At 37.6% G+C, this 24,013-nt stretch overlaps 1 protein-coding gene across 2 annotated transcripts in view; it reads left to right on the top strand.

Moving 5' to 3' along the window:
* Nucleotides 1-24,013, top strand: part of LOC123551448 (transcription initiation factor TFIID subunit 12-like) — a 124,870-nt gene that overhangs the window by 66,952 nt on the left and 33,905 nt on the right. For both annotated transcript variants that reach the window (XM_045340389.2, XM_045340387.2), the window contains one exon: nt 19,769-19,883. In XM_045340389.2, the coding sequence (XP_045196324.1) occupies nt 19,769-19,883 (115 nt within the window). The remainder of the gene's footprint in view (nt 1-19,768; nt 19,884-24,013) is intronic.

Here is a 24,013-nt window from a genome sequence, read left to right as displayed (position 1 = left end):
TCCGACTCGACCTGGCGTCAGCGTTCTGCTGTGTCCGCACTTTGGTTAAAGTTTTGATGCACTTTCACTTTATCTCTGTAATTACTTGATGGATTTGTTTCAAACTTAAAATAGTTATTCCTCCTCATCATCCACATCATATAGTACAAGGGCCATAACTCTCACACCAATATTTCATGAATTATCCCCCCCCTTTTTACTTAGAATTTCAGGTTAAAGTTTTGTTGCACTTTCACTCTGTCTCAGTTATTACTGAATGGATTTGATTCAAACTTAAAATAGTTGTTCTACCTTACCACCACCATCATATAACAAGGTCCATAACTCTGGTACCGATATTTCATGAATTATGCCCCCTTTTACTTATAACTTCAGGTTAAAGTTTTCATGCACTTCCACTCTTATCTCAGTTATTACTAAATGGATTTGATTCAAACTTAAAATAGTTATTCAACATCATCACTCACATCATATGACATAAGGTCCATAACTCTTGCACAATTATTTCATGAATTATCCCCCATTTTTACTTAGAATTTCAGGTTTGAGTTTTGATGGACTTTCACTCTGTCTCAGTTATTATGTCTCCCCCCCATCTGGGGGAGACATATTGTTTTTGTCCTGTCCGCCCATCCGTCCGTACGTCACACTTCATTTCCGAGCAATAACTGGAGAACCATTTGACCTAGAACCTTCAAACTTCATAGGTTGGTAGGGCTTATGGAGGAGATGACCCCTATTGTTTTTGGGGTCACTCCGTCAAAGGTCAAGGTCACAGGGGCCTGAACATGGAAAACCATTTGTGATCAATAACTCAAGAACAACTTGACCCAGAATGTTGAAACTTCATAGGATGATTGATCATGCAAAGTAGATGACCCCTATCGATTTTGGGGTCACTCCGTCTAAGGTCAAGGTCACAGGGGCCTGAACATGGAAAACCATTTCCGATCAATAACTTGAGAACGACTTGACCCAGAATGTTGAAACTTCATAGGATGATTGGTCATGCAGAGTAGATGACCCCTATTGATTTTGGGGTCACTCTATTGAAGGTCAAGGTCACAGGGGCCTGAACATTGAAAACCATTTCCAGTCAGTAACTTGAGAACCACTTGACCCAGAATGTTGAAACTTCATAGGATGATTGAACATGCAGAGTAGATGACCCTTTTGATTTTTGGGTCAGTCTTTTAAAGGCCAAGGTCACAGGGGCCTGGTCATGTAAAATCATTTCCGGAAAATAACAAGAACCACTTAACCTAGAATGTTGAAACTTAATAGGATAATTGGACATGCAGAGTAGATGACCCCTATTTATTTTAGGGTCACATGATCAAAGGTCAAGGTCACAGGAGCCTGAACAGTGACTTGAGAACTACTAGGCCAAGGGTGTTGAAACTTAGCGGGATGACTGACATGCCAAGTAGATGATCCCTATTGCAGCCAATCAGTGTCTCTTTGACTTTCGCTCCTGACCCCTATTGACTTCTTGCCTATAGGACTTTGCATTGGGGGAGACATGCACTTTTTTACAAAAGCAATTTCTAGTTACTAAATGGATTTGATTCAAACTTGAAATATTTGTTCCACCTTATTACCTACATCATATGACACAAGATCCATCACTCTGGTACCCATATTTCATGAATTATGCCCCCCTTTTACTTGACTTTCAGGTTAATTTTGATGCATTTTCACTATATGTCAGTTATTACTAAATGGATTTGATTCAAACTTGAAGTTGTTATTCCACATTATCACCCACATGATATGACACAAGGTGCAAAAATCACTCTTGCACCAATTTTCATGAATTATCACCCTTTTTACTTAGAATTATACTTATTTAATATTCTTTATCCCTCTTATTACTTAATACTTTTGACACAGACGCAAGTTATTGTCCAATATCTTCATTCTTATTGGAGTCATTAAACACTCTAGTGACAGCTCCAGTTCCCTCAGATGTGCCTATTTTCACTATCCAGCATCAAAATAGTTGAGCACCCTGTCTCCTGTGACAGCTCTTGTTTAACTCACCTGAGCACAAAGTGCTCATGGTGAGCTTTTGTGATCACGTTGTGTCCCTCGTCTGTCAAGTCGTCCATCCGTCGTCAACATTTGTATTTAAATGACATTTCCTCCCAAACCAATGAATGGATTTTGATGAAATTTTGCCATGATGTTCCTTGGGTGGTCCTCTATCAAAGTTGTTCAAATGGTTCTGCTTGGTTGCACATAGATAAAGCTAAAAATAGAAAAAACTTCAAACAACATCTCCTCCTAAACCAATGGTTCGATTTTGAAGTAATTTCACACAAATGGTCCTTATGTCACCCTCTACCAAGATTGTTCAAATTATACCTATTTGTCAAAAAACATGGCCGTAAGAGGGCGTGGTCACTTTTCCCTATATGTATATAGTGGAAGCTTTAAAAATCTTCGTGTGAAACTGCTGGCCCAATTTTAGAATAATTTACACAAATGGTCCTTGTGTGACTCTAGACCAAGATTTTTCAAATTATTTTGATTCATCAAAAAACATGGCTGCCAGAGGGTGTGGTCACTTTTCCCTATCTGTATATATTGTAGAAACTTTAAAAACCTTTTTGTGTGAAACTGCTGGCCCGATTTTAAAATAATTTTACACAAATGGTCCTTGTGTGACCCTCTACCAAGATTGTTCAGATTATTTTGAATCGTCAAAAAACATGACCACCAGAGGGCGTGGTCACTTTTCCCTACATGTATATGGTGGAAACTTTAAAAATCTTCTTGTGTGAAACTGCTGGACCGATTTTAGAATAATTTTACATAAATGGTCCTTGTGTGACCCTCTAACCAAGATTGTTCAAATTATTTTGATTTGTCAAAAAACATGGCCGCCAGAGGGCATGGTCACTTTTCTTCTCTGAATCGATAATAGCTAGAGCCTTGATATTTGGTGTGTGATATCAGATTTGTAATGTCTACCATAATTGTTCAAATTATTGCCCTAAGTTCAAGTGTTTGTGACATGTATATAATATAGGCTAACAGAAGAAACCAAACTCTGTACTTACACAAACACACTTGAAGCCTTGTACACAGGTGAGCGCTTTAGGGTCAGTGACCCTCTTGTATATGTATAATATTCCTTTGTAGCCATTAAAAACCGTCCGGTTTTCAGAATTCAAAGTTTCCGGTATTCAGAGTGCTTTTTAGCCCACCATCATCAGATGGTGGGCTATTCAAATCACTCTGCGTCCGTGGTCCGTCATCCGTTCGTCCTTCAGGTCCGTCCATCCATTAACATTTTCTCGTTATCGCATCTCCTCAGAAACTACTGGGGGGATTTTGACCAAACTTTGATAGAATGATGTATTGGTACCTTAGTTGTGTCCCCCTGAAAATCAGACTGGTTCAACAATTTTTGAGTGAGTTATGGCCCTTTGTTTATTTTTAGCTCACCTGTCACGAAGTGACAAGGTGAGCTATTGTGACTGCTTGATGTCCGTCGTGCATCGTCCGTCCTGCGTCATGCGTCGTCTGTCAGCAATTTCTAAAAAAATCTTCTTCTTGAAAACCACTGGGCAAAATTGCACCAAACTTCACAGGAATGATCCTTGGGTGACCCCCGTTCAAAATTATTCAAAGAATTGAATTCCATGCAGAACTCTGGTTGCCATGGCAACCGAAAGGAAAAACTTTAAAAATCTTCTTGTCCAAAACCACTGGGCCTAGGGCTTTGATATCTGGTGTGTAGCATAATCTAGTGGTCCTCTACCACAATTGTTCAAATTATCCCCCAAGGGTCATATATGGCCCCGCCCCGGGGGTCACATGGTTTATAAAGACGTATATAGGGAAAACTTTAAAAATCTTCTTGTACAAAACCACACGGCCTAGGGCTTTGATATTTGATATGTAGCATCATCTATAATAAAGACTTATATAGGGAAAACTTTGAAAATCTTCTTTTACAAAACCACATGGCCTAGATTTTTGATATTTGGTATGTAGCATCATCTGGTGGTCCTCTACCAAGATTGTTCAAATTATCCCCCTAGGTTCAAATATGGCCTCGCCCCGGGGGTCCCAAGTTTTACATAGACTTATATAGGAAAAAAGTTTAAAAATCTTCTTGTCTGAAACCACAACACTTAGACCTTTGATATTTGGTTTGTAGCATTGTCTTATGGTCCTCAACCAAAATTGTTCAAATTGTACCCCTTGGGTGAAAAGAGGCCCTGCCCTGGGGGTCCCAAGTTTTATATAGACTTATATAGGAAAAAGCTTTAAAAATCTTCTTGTCTGAAACCATATGACCTAGGCTTTTGATATTTGGTATGGTGCATTGTCTAGTAGTCCTCTACCAAAATTGTTCAAATTATGCCCCTGGGGTTAAAAGAGGCCTCGCGCTGGGGTCACTTAGTTATTATGTGAGTTATATAGGAAAAATACTTAAAAAATCATCTGATCCTATTTCCAAGACTGTTTAATTAGAATTACCTGATGACCCAAAGTAATATGATGTCACTTGACTGTGACCTTGACCTACTGACCTACTTTCTTGTTTTTTAAGATACAGCCTTGAAATTTTGATGACATACACAGTTTTGCACACAAATCGTAAACCTGAATTTCATTGACCATGAAAGTGACCTACTGGCTTTCGTAATTTTTATCATCAGTTTGACATTTGAAACATGTAGCTCATATTACTCAGGTGAGCAATCCAGGGTCATCATGACCCTCTTGTTATTGTGCCCCCCCCATGAGTGGTGGGGGCATATAGATTTGTCTTGTCCGTGCATCCGTCTGTCCGTCCGTCCGTCCGTCAATCCGTCCGTCCGAAGTTCGTGACGCGCCTAGCTCGAAAAGTAATTGATATAAATTGATGAAACCTTGCATGAGTCTCTATCATGATATGAACTTGCGCACCTCCTATTTTTCGTCTGGCTCCTCCCCCTATTTTCAGAGTTATGGCCCCTGAAATAGTCAAAAATGCACATTTTTACCTTGTGACACGCCTAGCTCAAAAGTATTTGATATAGATTCATGAAACCTTGCATGAGTCTTAATCATGATATGAACTTGCGCACCTCCTATTTTTCATCTGGCTCTGCCCCCCCTATTTTCAGAGTTATGGCCCCTGAAATATTCAAAAATGCACATTTTCACCTTGTGACATGCCTAGCTAAAAAAATATTTGATATAGATTCATGAAACCTTGCATGAGTCTTAATCATGATATGAACTTGTGCACCTCCTATTTTTCATCTGGCTCCACCCCCTATTTTCAGAGTTATGGCCCCTGAAATAGTCAAAAATGCACATTTTTACCTTGTGACACGCCTAGCTCAAAAGTATTTGATATAGATTCATGAAACCTTGCATGAGTCTTAATCATGATATGAACTTGCGCACCTCCTATTTTTTTATTTGGGTCCACCCCCTATTTTTAGAGTTATGGCCCCTGAAATAGTCAAAAATGTACATTTTCACCTTGTGACACACCTAGCTCAAAAAGTATTAAATATAAATGGTTGAAAACTTGCATAAGTCTTTATCATGATATAAACTTCCACACCTCTAATTTTTTGGCTGGCTCAACCCCCTTTTTTATAGTTATGGCCCCTGAAATAGTAAAAAAAGTGCACTTTTTCACCTAATTATGTGCCTAGCTCAAAAAGTATTAGATGTAATTTCAGGAAACCTTGCTGGAGTCTTTATCGTGATGTGACCTTGCACACTTGGCATTCTTCTTGAGAATCTTAGCTCTTATTACAGAGTTATGGCCCTTGAAATAGCCAAAATAGTGGATTTTTTGTTTGTGATGCTCATAGCTCAAAAGTAATGAATCCTTTGCATAAAATGTATGTTGAGGCTTTACCCCATTAAGACTGCAAACATTTGAATTATTGCCCCTTATTAGTGACAAATGTACTAGTGGGGGGCACACCCTGTGTCCTACAGACACATTCTATTAATTTACATAGATTTATATAGGGAAAAACCTCTTGTCCAAAACCACAAGGCCTAGGGCTTTGATATTTTGTATGTGACATCATCTAGTGGTCCTCTACTAAGATTATTGAAATTACTCCCCTAGGGTCAAATATGGCCCTGCCCTGGGGGGTCACATGGTTTACATAGACTTATTTAGGGAAAAACTTTGAAAATCTTCTTGTTCAAACCACAAAGCCTAGGACGTTAATATTTATAATGTAGCGTCATCTAGTGGTTCTCTACCAAGTTTGTTAATCCCCCGCAGTGGCGGAGGGATTATAGGAATGGTCTGCATCCGTCCGCCCTTCCGTCCGTCCGTCTTTCCGTCCTTCCGTCCGTAACAAAATCGTGTCCGGTCCATACCTCCTAAACCCCTTGAAGGATTTTCATGAATGATCACCTCATCAAGACGATGTGCAGAACCCATGAGTCAGTCATGCCGGCTCAAGATCAAGGTCACAACTTAGGGTCAAAGGTTTGAGCCTTCCATTTCGTGTCCGCTCTATATCTCCTAAACCCCTTGAAGGAATTTTATAAAACTTGGGTAATATGATTACCTCTTCAAAACGATGTGCAGAAATTATGAGTCAACCATGCCAGCTCAAGGTCAAGGTCACAACTAAGGGTCGAAGGTTTGAGCCTTCCATTTTGTGTCCACTCTGTATCTCCTAAACCCCTTGAAGGATTTTCATCAAACTTGGGTCAAATGATCACCTCATCAAGAACTCATGAGTCAGCCATGTCAACTCAAGGTCAAGGTCACAACTGAAGGTCAAAGGTTTCAGCTCTGTATCTCCTAAACCCCTTGAAGGATTTTCATGAAACTTGGGTCAAATGATCACCTCATCAAGACGTTGTGCAGAATTCAAGAGTCAGCCATGTCAGTTCAAGGTCAAGGTCACAGCTAAAATCAAAGGTTTACCCTTTCACTATCCATAGCAGTGGCGGGGGATTTAGCTGTCTTTCAGACTGCCTTGTTAAAATTATCTCCCTAGGGTCAAATATGGTCCCGCCCCGAGGGTCACATGGCTCATATAGACTTATATAGGGAAAAACTTCTTTTTGTCAATGACCTACAACATTCAAATTTGGACCACATGTATAGTTTTGAGTGGCAAGATGAACCTTGACATGAGTTGACCTTGATCTTGACCTAGTGACCTACTTCCACTTTTCTGCAGCTAGAGCCTTCAAATTTGGACCACATGCATAGGTTTGTGTACTGAAACAAACTTTGACCTTGACATTGACCTAGTGACCTATTTCCACATTTTTGAAGGTACAGGCTTCAAATTTGGACCACATGCATAGTTTTGTGTTCCGAAATGAAATTTGACCTTAATTTTGACCTAGTGACCTACTTTCACATTTTTCAAGCTACAGCCTTCAAATTTTGACCGCATGCATAGTTTTGTGTACCGAAATGAACTTTGATCTTGAGATTGACGTAGTGACCTACTTTCACATATCTGAAGCTACAGGCTTCAAATTTGGACCACATGCATATTTTTGTGTTTGAATTGTAATTTGACATTGTTTTTATACCCCCACCAAACATGTTTGAGGGGGGTATATAGGAGTCAGTTTTGTCGCGCGTCCCGTCCCGTCCCGTCCCGTCGCGTCCCGTCCCGTTGCGTCCCGAAATCTATTATCTCAGTTATTACCAAATGGATTTGATTCAAACTTAAAATACATGTTCCACCTTATCACCCACATCATGTGACACAAGGTGCATAACTCTTGACACCAAGTTTTCATGAATTATGTCCCCTTTTACTTAGAATTTAGGGTTAATTTTGCTGTATTTTCACTCTATCTCAGTTATTACTAAATGGATTTGATTCAAACTTAAAATAGATGTTCCACCTCATCACCCACATCATGTGACATAAGGTGCATAACTCTGACACCAATTTTTTTATGAATTATGCCCTTTTTACTTAGAATTTAAGGTTGATTTTGATGTATTTTCACTATATCTCAGTTACTACTGAATGGATTTGATTCAAACTTAAAATAGATGTTCCACCTCATCACCCACATCATGTGCCCACATCATGTGACACAAGGTGCATAACTCTGACACCAAGTTTTCATGAATTATGTCCCCTTTTACTTAGAATTTAGGTTAATTTTGTTGTATTTTCACTATATCTCAGTTATTACTAAATGGATTTGATTCAAACTTAAAATAGTTGTTCCACCACACCACCTACATCATGTGACATAAGGTGCTTAACTCTGACATAAATTTTTTATGAATTATGTCCCCTTTTACTTAAATTTAAGGTTTATTTGATGTATTTTCACTATATCTCAGTTATTACAAAATGGATTTGATTCAAACTTAAAATAGATGTTCCACCTCATCACCCACATCATGTGACACAAGGTGCATAACTCTGACACCATTTTTCATGAATTATGCCCCTTTTTATTAGAATTTAAGGTTAATTTTTATGTATTTTCACTATATCTCAGTTACTACTGAATGGATTTGATTCAGACTTAAAATAGATGTTCCACCTCACCCACATCATGTGACACAAGGTGCATAACTCTGACACTAATTTTTCTTGAATTGTGTCCCCTTTTACCTAGAATTTAAGGTTAATTTTGATGTATTTTCACTATATCTCATTCTGATTGGCTTAGAGCCAAAGGGAAGTAACCTTTTTTTAACTTTTGTATGGAGTTTCTTCACCTTAAATTCCAGGAATTAGTCTATTTTTAGAAATCCTATTTTTAGATTTTCAATATTTTAGGTATTTTTCTAACTTTTTATACGCCCGTTTGAAAAACGGGATGTATTATGGGAACGCCCCTGGCGGGCGGGCGGGCGGCGTCCACAGACCTTGTCCGGAGCATATCTTCTACATGCATGAAGGGATTTTGATGAAACTTGGCACAGTTGTTCACCATCATGAGACGGAGTGTCTTGCGCAAGAACCAGGTCCCTAGGTCTAAGGTCAAGGTCACACTTAGAGGTCAAAGGTCAAATTCAAGAATGACTTTGTCCGGAGCATATCTTCTTCATGCATAGAGGGATTTTGATGAAAGTTGGCACAATTGTTCATCATCATGAGAAGGAGTGTCATGCGCAAGAACCAGGTCCCTAGGTCTAAGGTCAAGGTCACACTTAGAGGTCAAAGGATACAAGAATGAAAACTTTGTCCGGAGCATTTCTTCTTCATGCATAGAGGGATTTTGATATAACTTGGCACAAATGTTCACCACCATGAGGCGGAGTGTCATGCGCAAGAACCAGGTCCCTAGGTCTAAGGTCAAGGTCACACTTAGAGGTCAAAGGATACAAGAATGAAAACCTTGTCCGGAGCATGTCTTCTTCATGCATAGAGGGATTTTGATATAACTCGGCACAAATGTTCACCACCACGAGACGTAGTGTCATGCGCAAGAACCAGGTCCCTAGGTCTAAGGTCAAGGTCACACTTAGAGGCCAAAGGTCAGATACAAGAATGACTTTGTCCGAAGCATTTCTTCTTCATGCATGGAGGGATTTTGATGTAACTTGACACAATTATACACCATCATGAGACGAAGTGTCATGCGCAGTTCCCTTCTTTTGAATTACTTCCCTTTGTTGTTACTATAAATAGCTTATATTGTAACTTTTTCATTACTAGTCATAGGGAAAAATCGAGACTACTTTTCTGTAGTACAATATGCATGCTACATCCAATTTTGAGGTGTATTTTGACCAGTCTCTACCTGGTAAAGATTTTTGTGAGGACTTACAATTTTATTTTTTTTTTTTTTTTTTTTTTTTTTTTTAAGATTTACTTCCCTTAGTTGCTACTATAAATAACTTATATTGTAACTTTTTTATAATTGACCGTAGGGAAAAACCAAGACCACTTTTCTGTGGTACAACATAGATGTTACTTTCCAATTTTAGGTGTATTTTAAGGTATCTCTACCTGGTAAGGAGTTTTTTTGTGGACTTAGAAAAACAAAACACTTAGTTATTACTAAACAACCACAAAGTTAAAATTCCATTTGCAAATACAGGTGCTGGAGTAAAGAAATTTGCTGTGACGGGCGTATATTGTGACATTCTTGCACTCTTGTTTATTATAAGTCCTATGTAAAAAGTAAATACATTTTTCTGTGGTAACATGGGTCGGTAAGACATTTTTTTGTATTCACTTTACTGTATCTCTAATATTAGAGATTTAATATATTTACTAGTATTACTATACTAGTATTATACTAGTATTACTTACATGTGGAAGCCCAGGATGAAGTACTCCAAAGACTAAGTATTTTTAAGATTTCTTATGGTTGCCATTCTTCTGTGACAAGACCGTATGGTGGGGGTATGAGTCACTCCTGTGACAGTTCTAGTTTACCTAGTAGCTAATTTCACGTTTCTCAAGCTACAGCCTCCAAATTTGAAGCACATGCGTAGTTTTGTGTACCGAAATGAACTTTGACCTTGAAATTGAACTAGTGACCTTCTTTCACATTTCTCAAGCTACAGCTTTCAAATTTGGACCACATGCATGGACCACATGCCCAGTGTTCTATACCAAACTGAAATATGACCTTGATTTTGACATTGAGCTAGTCTTGAAATTTGGAACATTCAAAAATGGCTCAATGGTGGGCGCCAAGATCACTCTGTGATCTCTTGTTATTTTTGAAATGCTTTGCCGGGGACGTATGTATGTATTTCTGCGCAGACTGATATTTGGCATCTGCATCTTGTTTCTTCCATAATAACCTCTTCTTGTAGCATTATAGATACAATGTAACCCGTAGTATGTTTAGCTGTATCAGTTTCCAACCCCAAATGTACTGCCCCCATCAATGTACGCACTAGCTTCTCTTTGAGTTTTTTACAAAGCGTCTGTTCAGTTATTGTAAATAACTGTATATGAATAAGTATCGCATGTAACTTGTGCTATTGCTTGTTTTTAGTTATTATATTAATGATTTTTTGTCAAGCCCGCATGCGGAAGCGGAGACATAGTTGTCCAAATGGCTGTTCGGTGTATGTGCGTGCGTGTGTGTGTGCGTGCGTCCGTCTGGATTTGTTTGTCCGGACCATAAATTTGACATGCATGGAGCAATCTCATTTATATTTGGCATGAAGGTTAACCTCAGTGAGACGGAGTGTCATGCGCAAACAGAGATTCCTATCTCAAAGGTCAAGGTCACACTTTGAGATCAAAGGTTAAATTCAATAATGATTGTCCGGAGCATTTCTTCTTTATGCTGGAAGGGATTTTGATGTAACTTGGCACAAATGTTCACAACCATGTGATGGAGTGTCATGCACAAGAACTAGGACCCTAGGTCTAAGGTCAAGGGCATGCTTAGAGGTCAAAGGTCAGATACAAGAATGACTTTGTCTGGAGCATTTCTTTTTCATGCATGGAGGGATTTTGATGTAACTTGGCACAATTGTTCACCATCATGAGACGGAGTGTCATGTGCAAGAACCTAGAATTACTTTGTTGTTACTATAAATAGCTTATATTGTAACTTTCTTATTACTGGTCGTAGGGAAAAATCAAGAGCACTTTATTGTAGTACAATATACATTGTTACGTCTAATTTTGAGGTGTATTTTGACCTATCTCTACTGGTAAGGATTTTTATGTGAACTTAGATTTTTTAGCTCACCTGTCACATAGTGACAAGGTGAGCTTTTGTGATCACCCTTCGTCCGTCATCCATCGTCAGTCCGTGAGTGCGTGCGTCAACAATTTCTTGTCTGTACATTAGTGGTTTCATTTATGATTTTATTTTAACCAAACTTGCACACAACTTGTATCACCATAAGATCACGGTTCTTTTCTTGAACTGGCCTGATCCCATTATGGGTTCCAGAGTTATGGCCCCTGAAAGGGCAAAAATTAGCTATTTTGACCTTGTCTGCAAAATAGCAGCTTTATTTATGATTTGATTTTTACCAAACTTGCACACAACTTGTATCACTATAAGATCTTGGTTCCTTTCTTGAACTGGCCAGATTCCGTTATGGGTTCCAGAGTTATGGCCCCTGAAAGGGCCAGAATTAGCTATTTTGACCTTGTCTGCACAATAGCAGCTTCATTTATGATTTTATTTTAACCAAACTTGCACACAACTTGTATCACCATAAGATCTTGGTTCCTTTCTTGAACTGGCCAGATCCCATTATGGGTTCCAGAGTTATGGCCCCTGAAAGGGCCAATATTAGCTATTTTGACCTTGTCTGCACAATAGCAGCTTTATTTATGATTTGATTTTTACCAAACTGGCACACAACTTGTATCACTATTAGATCTTGGTTCCTTTCTTGAACTGGCCAGATTCCATCATGGGTTCCAGAGTTAAGGCCCCTGAAAGGGCCAGAATTAGCTATTTTGACCTTGTCTGCACAATCGCAGCTTCATTTATGATTTTATTTTAACCAAACTTGCACACAACTTGTATCACCATAACATCACGGTTCCTTTCTTGAACTGGCCAGATCCCATTATGGGTTCTAGAGTTATGGCCCCTGAAAGGGCCAAAATTGGCTATTTTGACCTTGTCTGCACAATAGCAGCTTTATTTATGATTTGATTTTTACCAAACTGGCACACAACTTGTATCACCATAAGATCTTGGTTCCTTTCTTGAACTGGCCAGATTCCGTCATGGGTTCCAGAGTTATGGCCCCTGAAAGGGCCAGAATTAGCTATTTTGACCTTGTCTGCACAATAGCAGCTTCATTTATGATTTTATTTTAACCAAACTTGCACACAACTTGTATCACCTTAAGATCTTGGTTCCTTTCTTGAACTGGCAAGATTTCTTCATGGGTTCCAGAGTTATGGCCCCTGAAAGGGCCAGAATTAGCTATTTTGACCTTGTCTGCACAATAGCAGCTTCATTTATGATTTGAATTTAATCAAACTTGCACAAAATTTGTGTCACCATAAGATCTCGGTTCCTTTCTTGAACCGGCCAGATCCTATAATGGGTTCCAGAGTTATGGCCCTTGAAAGGGCCAAAATAAGCTATTTTGACCTTGTCTGCACAATAGTAGCTTCATTTATGATTTGATTTTAACCAAACCAGCACACAACTTGTATCACCACAAGATCTTGGTTCCTTTTTTGAACTGGCCAGATTCCATCATGGGTTCCAGAGTTATGGCCCCTGAAAGGGCCAGAATTAGCTATTTTGACCTTGTCTGCACAATAGCAGCTTCATTTATGATTTTATTTTAACCAAACTTGCACACAACTTGTATCACCATAAGATCTTGGTTCCTTTCTTGAACTGGCAAGATTTCTTCATGGGTTCCAGAGTTATGGCCCCTGAAAGGGCCAGAATTAGCTATTTTGACCTTATCTGCACAATAGCAGCTTCATTTATGATTTGAATTTAATCAAACTTGCACAAAACTTGTGTCACCATAAGATCTCGGTTCCTTTCTTGAACCGGCCAGATCCCATAATGGGTTCCAGAGTTATGGCCCTTGAAAGGGCCAAAATAAGCTATTTTGACCTTGTCTGCACAATAGTAGCTTCATTTATGATTTGATTTTAACCAAACCAGCACACAACTTGTATCACCATAAGATCTTGCTTCCTTTCTTGAACTGGCCAGATTCCATCATGGGTTCCAGAGTTATGGCCCCTTAAAGGTCCAAAATTGGCTGTTTGGGCTTTTGCAGCCATATAGAGACTTCATTTATGGTTTTATTTGATACAAACATCCAAAATGTCTTCTTCAACAATAAATCTTGGATTCCATGACAAATCAGATCCAATCGTAGGTTCCAGAGTTATTTTATATCTGATTACCTCCCGTGATTGTAATCAAAATGGATTTATATCAGTAAGTACTTATAGGACGTATTTGAAATTTCATTATTGTTATAAGTTGGAGTGAGACAATCAGGGTAGATAACTATGGACTGATTTTATGTCAAATTACCTCCCTTTATTTCAAATTAAAATGGGTATATCTCCGTAACTAATGAAGATACTGATCTGAAATTTCATTTATGTCAACAGATTTATTTGGCAGATCTTTCTTTTGTTCACTTACAATATATATTTTTTTTAATCACTTCCCTTTTTTGTTACTATAAATAGCTTATTTTTAGTAACTTTTTTATTATTGGCCATAGGGAAAAACCGAGATCACTTTTCTGTGGTACGACATGGATGGTACCTCTAATTTTTAGGTGTATTTTGACACATCTGTACCTTGTAAGAATTTTTTTTTCTTTTTGTTTAAATTCTTCCCTTTGTTGTTCCTGTCCTTTGGATTTAGATATTTTTTCTGAGGACCTTTTTGTCCTCAAGTGCAATGATAACAGGTGAGCGATATAGGGCCATCATGGCCCTCTTGTTTAAAGATTTACTTCCCTTTGTTGTTACTATAAATAACTTATATTTTAACTTTTTGCAATCATTTTGCATAAATGTTTGCCTCAGTGAGACAGGGTGTCGTGTGCAACTCCTAGTCCTTTTTACAGCTGGCGGGCTCGACATGTTGTCCATGGGCATCTAGTGTTAGTATTAGTCGGTATGTTTTTACCTGATTTCTCACAGAATTCATATAATAAACCTCAAAAGCTAGCCACTACCTTCGTACTCATCCGTACTCTAAATGTGTTTGTACTCAAAATAATTTAAATGTAAAGTTATTATTCTTAAAATTGTGTTCCTGTTAAGGTATTAGGTCACTAATAGAGAACCTCCTTTTTGAAGAGTATTCAATTCTTACTATAAACCTACTTTTACTGCAATTCTTAGGGGGGCGTAGGTTCAAGCCCTACTGGGACCAAATTTTTTTTCCTTATTTTCCTTTTTTTCTTCTTTCAAGACTTATTATTGATTTCTTGTACAAAAATGGAAAAAGATGAATCTTATAAGCGATTTCTTGGTGTTCAAAGTGAATTTACAACTTAAACAGAAGGGGTAGAGTTACACATCTTTAAAAATATTGAGTTAGACACGGTGAAAGTTCTCTATTTTGCTTTCTCTCTTAGATTATATATTGTGGAAGAAATTTAGGTAGGTTTTATGTCTGCCCTAAGGTTATTTTTAAATGGAGTAAGCAAAATTCAAAACAGAAACACAGCATTCAACCTTATTTTTTCAATGTTGAAGTATGAATTCCTTCGGTCGTCCGTTCACAATTTCTTGTGTTCAGAGTTCCAGAGTTATGGCCCCTTAAAGGGCCAAAATTTACTATTTTTGGCTTGTGAACATAATAGAGACCACATTTTGCAATCAACCTTAATCAAACTTGCACACAAGTTGTATTGGCATAATATCTCAGTTCCTTTCGAAAACTGGCCAGATCTTATCATGGGTTCCAGGTTTATGGCCCCTTAAAGGGACAAAATTTGCCATTTTTGGCTTGTGAACACGATAGAGACCACATTTTGCAATCAACTTTAATAAAACTTGATTTTAATAAAAATGGATTTATATCAGTAAGTACTTATTATGAGATAGCAAAAGTTACCAACGTGTACATAGCAGATTTATTTCCACACGTAATAGCAATAAAACATACTTTGGAATAAAAACACTTAAAACAATACAAGTTTTGCTGATATTTAAAACCCTGGACAAATTAAAACTTTAAAAGCATATAAAAAAATCCTGTCTCAAACACTTCTTGTCACGTCACTACTAAATAACATGACTGGTCTTTATAACACAATGCAGTGTTTATCACCTATTGTGTAAGTTATTCATACCTGGTGTTTATCACCTATTGGGTAAGTTATTCATACCCTTTGGACGATTAAATCATAGGTGTATTTGTTTGTTAGGCCAGACAAAACTTTTTAATGGGTAGTTATCTGTTAGCATCGTATTATTTTCATTAAGAAATTGTAATTAATTATAACAAAACCGGTATGTCAGAAGTATAAGTATTTACCGACATCGATGTTTTTACTAAAAAGCAACATATTTGACATCCATATCTTCAATATTTTGATACATATATTCAATATTTTGCTTTTAAAGTTTTAATTTGTCCAGGGTTTTAAATATCAGCAAAACTTGTATTGTTTTAAGTGTTTTTATTCAACCAAGCTTGTTCAAATTATGCCTCTGGGTTGAAAAGAGGCCCCGCCCCGGGGGTCTCAAGTTTTACATAGACATGTATTGGAAAAAAAATTGAAAATCTTCTTGTCTTAAACCACAAGACCTAGGCCTTTGATATTTGGTATATAGCATTACCTTGTGGTCCTCTACCAAGATTGTTCAAAATATTACCCTGGGGTGTAAAGAGGCCCCACCCCAGGTGTCCCAATTTTATATAGACTTACATAGAAAAAAAACCTTCTTGTCTGAAACCTTGCAAGACCTTGGCTTTTGATATTTGGTATATAGCATTGCCTTGGGTCCTCTACGTTTGTTTAAATTATGTCCCTTGGGTGAAAAGAGGCCTTTTGATATTTTGTATGTTGTATTGCCTAATGGTTCTCTACCATAATTGTTCAAATTATGCCCCTGGGGTGAAAAGAGGCCCTGCCCTAGAGGCCCAAGTTTTACATAGACTTAAATAGGAAAAAAAAGTCTTCTTGTCTGAAAGTTCAAGTTCAAGTCTTAAGCCTTTGATATTTGAAATGTTGCATTGCCTAGTGGTTCTCTAACAAGATTGTTCAAATTATGCCCCTTCGGTGAAAAGAGACCCGCCCTGTGGGTCACTTGTATATGAGTTATATAGGAAAAAATACTTTAAAAATTATCTGATTATATTTACTAAATTATTAGATTGTTTAATTATAATTACCTGATGACCCAAAGTAATTAGGGGTCACTTGACTGTGACCTTGACCTACTGACCTACTTTGTTGTTTTAAGCTCACCTGAGCAATGCTCAGGGTGAGCTGTTGTGGCCGTTGTCCGTCTTGCTTCCTCCATCATCAACAGTTGTATTTAAAAAACATCTCCTCTAAAACCACTGAAGGGATTTTGATGAAACTTGGCATGGATATTCCTTGGATGGTCCAACATCTCCTAAACCAATGGTCCGATTTTGAAATAATTTCACACAAACGGTCCTTATGTCACCCTCTACCAAGATTGTTCAAATTATACTGATTCATCAAAAAACATGGCTGCCAGGGGGCGTGGTCACTTTTCCCTTTACAGTCTAACCCCTCCTAATGGTTACCCCATCCCAACAGTCAGTCTGTGATGCCCCCGTCGATTTTTACTCTATTTTATTACCCGCTTCAGTGGTCACCCCTCATCCACGGTCAGCGGTCAATGATTTTGCCTCCCGTACATTTGTTAATTCAGCGACGGATTGTTTATTTCACGGCAGTTTGATAATAATTACTGATTATGATCTCTTAGTTGGAATTCTATGTGTTAACAAGGATTTTGTCTTCTAAATGGAAGTGTATGACTTTAGATGCCCACTTCGTGGTCGTTGAAGATACAAAATGACTTGAGCTTCTCAATTCAAACTGATAACAAAAGGTGTGATCGTCTTTTTAGCTCATCTGAGCCAGAGGCTCATGATGAGCTTTTGTGACTGCTCAATGTCCATCGTGCGGTGTGCGTCGTCAGTCGTCAGTCCGTCAACAATTTCTAAAAAAAATCTTCTTCTTAAAAACCACTGGGCAGAATTACGCCAAACTTCATAGGAATGATCCTTGGGTGGTCCCCTTTCAAAATTATTCAAAGAATTGAATTCCATACATAACTCTGGTTGCCATGGCTACCGAAAGGAAAAACTTTATATTTAGTAAAATTTTGTTTTAAAAGAAATATAAACCACCCGATCTTTTACGGAACGTAATGGAGATTTTTGATTTTAGTCTAGACAAAAAGCGCGTAGAGTAGTTTCCCTTTACCGAAATTGTGAAAATGACAATTTTTGTTGTTTACTATAACACACGCTGGAGTTGTCGATGGCGAAGAAGACCATTAGTATTGCAAAGTTAAATGCACATCAGTATATTCTTTGAACACTGGCCAGAAGTCTGAAATATATAAATATTCTGGCTGCCCCTTCGATCAGCGGTCACCTCGCTTTAGCGGCCAAAATGTGTTTCTCCTTGCTGGCTGCTACTAGGGGTTAGACTGTATGTATATAGTGGAAATTTAAAAAATCTTCTTGTGTAAAACTGCTGGGCCAATTTTATAATAATTTTAAACAAATGGTCCTTGTGTGACCCTCTACCAAGATTGTTCAAATTATTTTGATTCGTCAAAAAACATGGCCGCCAGATGGTGTGGTCACTTTTACCTATATGTATATAGTGGAAACTTAAAAAAAATCTTCTTGTGTGAAACTACTGGTCCGATTTTAGAATAATTTTACACAAATGGCCCTTGTGTGAACCTCTACCAAGATTGTTCAAATTATTTTGATTGGTCAAAAAACATGGCTGCCAGAGGGCATGGTCACTTTTCCCTATATGTATAAAGTGGAAACTTTAAAAATCTTCTTGTGTGAAACTGCTAGCCCGATTTTAAAATAATTTTACACAAATGCTTCTTGTGTGACCCTCTACCAATATTATTCAAATTATTCAGAATTGTCAAAAAACATGGCTGCCAGGGGGCATGGTCACTTTTCCCTTTATGTAAACATACTTGCCCAAATTATTGCCCTAAGGTCAAAAGATGGCCACACCCCTGTGTCTGACATGTACTTACTATAGGCTTTTATATTAGAAACTTTGAAAATCTTCTTTGAATCAATAATAGCTAGAGCCTTGATATTTGGCATGTGATATCAGATTTGTAATGTCTACCATAATTTTTCAAATTATTGCCCTAGGTTCAAAAGTGTGTGTGACATGTATGTAATATAGGTTAACACAGAAGAAACCTAACTCTGTACTTATACAAGCAAACTTGAAGCCTTGTACACAGGTGAGCGCTTTAGGGTCATTGACCCTCTTGTTTAAGATACAGTCTTGAAATTTGGACGACTTGTACAGTTTTGTATACCGATCTAAAAAATGACTTTCAGTAACCATAAATGTGACCTGCTGACCTACTTTCTAAATATTTTAGCATCAGTTTGACCTTTGAAACATATAGCTCATATTACTCAGGTGAGCGATTTGGGGTCATCATGACCCTCTTGTTTCTTTTTCTAGATCAGTTTCCAATCTCACTGGGTCAAGTCCCATAACTCTGACATGTATTTTGGGCAAATTATGCCCCCTTTTGGACTTCAACTTGGTTAAAGTTTTTCGTGCAAGTACATACAGCTATTACTTAAAGGCATATAGATTTGAAACTTATTTTTTCTTTTTCTAGATCAATTATCAACCTCACTGGGTCAAGTCCCATAACTTCAACATGTATTTTGGGCAAATTATGGCCCCTTTTGGACTTAGAAAATTCTGGTTAAAGTTTTGCGTGCAAGTTACTATCTGCAGAACAAATGCAGATATTAAATTGAAACTTCACATGTGCCTTAGGGGTTATAAAACTAGTTGATTGCATCAAGTCCCATATCTCTGACGTGCATTTTGGTCAGATTATGTCCTCATTTGAACTTAAAACTTCTGGTTAAAGTTTTGCATGCAAGTTACTATCTCAAAAACTAATGCAGATACTGGATTGAAACTCTATAGATATTTTGACATTTAGGGTAACATTTTCCTGCTTCTGCTTCCTGAATAGTCGAGCATTGACTGTCTTACGGACAGCTCTTGTTACTGTATATGGTGGTTCACTTGCAAACTCTTTTGAATTTAAAATTACTTTCAGTTTAAGATGTAACTGACTTTTTTTATTGTAAAAATGTTGTTTTATATTGGCTATAGGTGCTGATGCAGATTGCAGATGATTTTATTGAGAGTGTGGTGACTTCATCATGTAAAATTGCCAAACACCGCAAATCAAATACATTAGATGTCAAAGATGTTCAAATGCATTTAGGTATGTTTTATATGAGGTTGTGATTTGTTTAGAGATAAAAGTACTTTTCACACTTTATTCAGTGACAAGTTTAGATTGGTTGTATATTTAAATTGTTCGATATGGGTTTAACACCATTTTAAACAGTATTACAATTACATAATGGCAGTTAAACCTAAATAGCATTCCATGATTCTTTACCTTTACTGACTTTATCCCTTCAAGAAAATGACATCTTGGAGAGGTGAGGGATAGAACCGACGCTTATTGTTCTCTTATCAAGTTTTCATAGGTAACAGGCACCATCTATGGTATTCAAACTTGCAATGCAATGCCAAAGGCGGAGTGATACAGTTTTGATGTTGTCCATCCGATTTCTATGACATGGTTTGGAGTATTTAAATGAAACATAGTAGAAATGTTAATTGCTGTAGGGAAATGCCACCAAGTTTCAGTCAGATTGCCTGAGTAAGATTTTTTGGCCCATTGTACATGTATATATAATGCATATACAGTGTTCTATTCCATTTTCTGTCCATCTAGAGTCATATCTCCAGCATGGTTAGGAGTATTTCAAAATAACATGGTAGAAATGTAAACAGATACATGGCCCTATAAATTGTGGCCCTGCAAGTTTCATTCAGATTGGTTAAAGAAGACAAGATATACCGGTATATATACCTGTTTACATAGCATTTTATTCCACTTTCTGTCTGTCTGGAGTCATATCGAAGGATTTTAATAAAGTATATGATAATGGTGAATAATTTTATGCCCTTATGTCACAGAATAGTAAATATTATGTTAACAAATTCAAATGAAAACTGCATATTGAATTTATTAGCTAAATGTATCCATTTATTACCCTGCCCGTTTCAAAAAGTAATCTTTAAATCATTGCGCAAATAACAAATTTGTTGCTGTGCATTTCATGAATTGCGCAGATTTACCAAGCTTGCGTAACATCCAGTGAAAGACAAAATATAGTTCCAGAACATACTTCTAGTATTTTTAGCCCACCATCAGATGTGGGAGGCATAAAGTGATTGTCCTGCCCGTCCGTTCATTCGTCCATCCGTCTGTCCGTACGAGGTTAACCAAATGGGACTGTTTCGTCTAGCATCAATACCCCTAACTAGAATGACTTGATACTAATGCAGATGTAACCTGTGACCATTCCTCATCTTCAGACATCACCTGACCTCAGTTTGACCTTGACCTTGAACTTGACTTCGTTTTGGACTTAGGTTGCTTTGTATCAACAAGGATGCCACCGGGGGCATCAAGAGTTTATTGAATGCAGCTCCTTGTTTGTTACTATAAATAGCTTATTTTGAAACTTTTTAGCTCACCAGAGCACAGAGTGCTCAAGGTGAGCTATTGTGACCGGTCATTGTCCTGCGTGCGTCGTGAGTCGTCCGTCAACATTTGCCTTGTGAACACTCTAGAGGCCACATTTGTGACCCAATCTTTGTGAAACTTGGTCAGAATGTTAGTCTTTATGATCTCTAGGCAAAGTTTGAAACTGGGTCATGTGGGGTCAAAAACTAGGTCAGTAGGTCAGATCAAAGGAAAAGCTTGTGAACACTCTAGATCACATTTTTGACCCAGTCTTTATGAAACTTGGTCATAATGTTAATCTTGGTGATCTCTAGGTCAAGTTCGAAACTGGGTCATGTGGGTTCAAAAACTAGGTCAGTAGGTCATATCAAAGGAAAAGCTTGTGAACACTTTAGAGACCACATTTTTGAACCAATCTTTATGAAACTTAGTCAGAATGTTAGTCTTGATAATCTCTAAGTCAAGATTGAAACTGGGTCATGTGGGGTCAAAAACTAGGTCAGTAAATCAGTTTAAAGGAATAGCTTGTGAACACTCTAGAGACCACATTTGTGCCCCAATCTTTATGAAACTTGGTCAGAATGTTAGTCTTGATGATCTCTAGGTCACGTTTGAATCTGAATCATGTTGGATCAAAAACTAGGTCAGTATGTCAGATCAATGGAAAACCTTGTGAACACTCTTAGAGGCCACATTTTTGACCCAGTCTTTATGAAACTTGGTCAGAATGTTAGTCTTGATGATCTCTAGGTCATGTTTTGAAACTGGGTCATGTTGGATCAAAAACTAGGTCACCAGGTCAAATCAAAGGAAAAGCTTGTGAACAGTCTAGAGGCCACAGTTGTGTCCCAATCTTTATGAAACTTAGTCAGGAAGTTTGGCTTGATGATTTCTAGGTCAGGTTTGAATCTGGGTCATATGGGGTCAAAAACTAGGTCACGTGGGCAAATCAAAGGAAAAGCTTTTGAACACTTTAGAGGCCACAGTTGTAACTCAATCTTTATGAAACTCGGTTAGAATGTTTGTCTTAATCATTTCTAGGTCAAGTTTGAATCTGGGTCATGTGGGGTCAAAAACTAGGTCACTAGGCCAGATCAAAGGAAAATCTTTTCAACACTCTAGAGACCACAATTTAAGTTTGAAACTCATGAGAATTAGTCAGAATGTTTGTTTTGATAATCTGTAGGTAAAGTTCGAATCTGAGCCATGTGGGGTCAAAAACTAGGTTACCCGGTCAAATCAAAGGAAAAGCTTGTGAAATCTCTAGAGGCCACAGTTGTAACCAAATCTTAATGAAATTTAATCAGAATGTTTGTCTTGATGATCTTTAGGTCAAGTTCAACTCTTGGTCATGTGGTCAAAAACTAGGTCAGTAGGCCAGATCAACTCTGGTGAGCGATATATAGGGCCATCATGGCTCTTTTGTTTTATTATTGGCAGTAGGGAAAAACCGAGACCACTTTTCTATGGTACAACATGGATGGTACATCCAATTTCTAGATGTATTTTGAAATAACTTTACCTGGTAAGAATTTTTTTCTGGACTAAACATTTTTAGCTCATCTGATTTTTTGAAAAAAAATGATGAGTTATTGTCATCACTTGAGCGGTTGTCGGCGTCGGCGTCGGCGTTGCCTGGTTAAGTTTTATGTTTAGGTCAGCTTTTCTCCTAAACTATCAAAGCTATTGCTTTGAAACTTGGAATACTTGTTCACCATCATAAGCTGACCCTGTATAGCAAGAAGCATAACTCCATCTTGCTTTTTGCAAGATTTATGGCCCCTTTTGTACTTAGAAAATATCAGATTTCTTGGTTAAGTTTTATGTTTAGGTCAACTTTTCTCCTAAACTATCAAAGCTATTGCTTTGAAACTTGGAATACTTGTTAACCATCATAAGCAGACCATGTACATCAAGAAACATAACTCCATCTTTTTTTTTGCAAGAATTATTGCCCCTTTTGGACTTAGAAAATCAGTTTTCTTGGTTAAGTTTTATGTTTAGGTCAGCTTTTATCCTAAACTATCAAAGCTTTTGCTTTAAAACTTGCAACACTTGTTCACCATCATAAGCTGACCCTGTATATCAAGAAACATAACTCCATCCTGCTTTTTGCAAGATTTATGGCCCCTTTTGGACTTAGAAAATATCAGATTTCTTGGTTAAGTTTTATGTTTAGGTCAACTTTTTCTCTTAAACTATCAAAGCTATTGCTTTGAAACTTGCAACACTTGTTCACCATCATAAGCTGACCCTGTACAGCAAGCAACATAACTCCATCTTGCTTTTTGCAATAATTATTGCCCCTTTTGGACTTAGAAAATCATTTTCTTGGTTGAGTATTATGTTTAAGTATACTTTTCTCATAAACCGTCAAAGCTATTGCTTTAAAACTTGCAACAGTTTTTCACCATCATAAGTGGACACTGTACATCAAGAAACATAACTCTATCCTGCTTTTTGCAAGAATGATGGCCCTTTTTAGACTTAGAAAATCATGGGTTGGACAATATTTCTATTATACAAAAAAAATCAGATGAGCGTCAGCACCCGCAAGGCGGTGCTCTTGTTTTTTTTTTGAATTTCTTCTTTTTGTTGTTCCTGTCCTTTGGGCTTCAACAGTCAAGTTCTTTAAATTTTGCTCCCATCCTCTGATGTAACCCTACGGGCATATATTACCCCACTTGGCGGTGCTCTTGTTGATTCTAGCTTCATAAATTTTGGTCAGAATGTTTATGAAGTCATGTACGATTTCAAATCTGGGTCACATAGGATCAAAAACTAGGTCACTAGGTCAAATCATAGGAAAA

The sequence above is a fragment of the Mercenaria mercenaria genome, chromosome 4 (assembly GCF_021730395.1).
Source record: "Mercenaria mercenaria strain notata chromosome 4, MADL_Memer_1, whole genome shotgun sequence".
In the NCBI taxonomy this organism is placed as follows: Eukaryota; Metazoa; Mollusca; class Bivalvia; order Venerida; family Veneridae; genus Mercenaria; species Mercenaria mercenaria.
The sequence above is the reverse complement of the archived record's forward strand: the minus strand, read 5'-3'. Positions and strand labels throughout refer to the sequence as shown.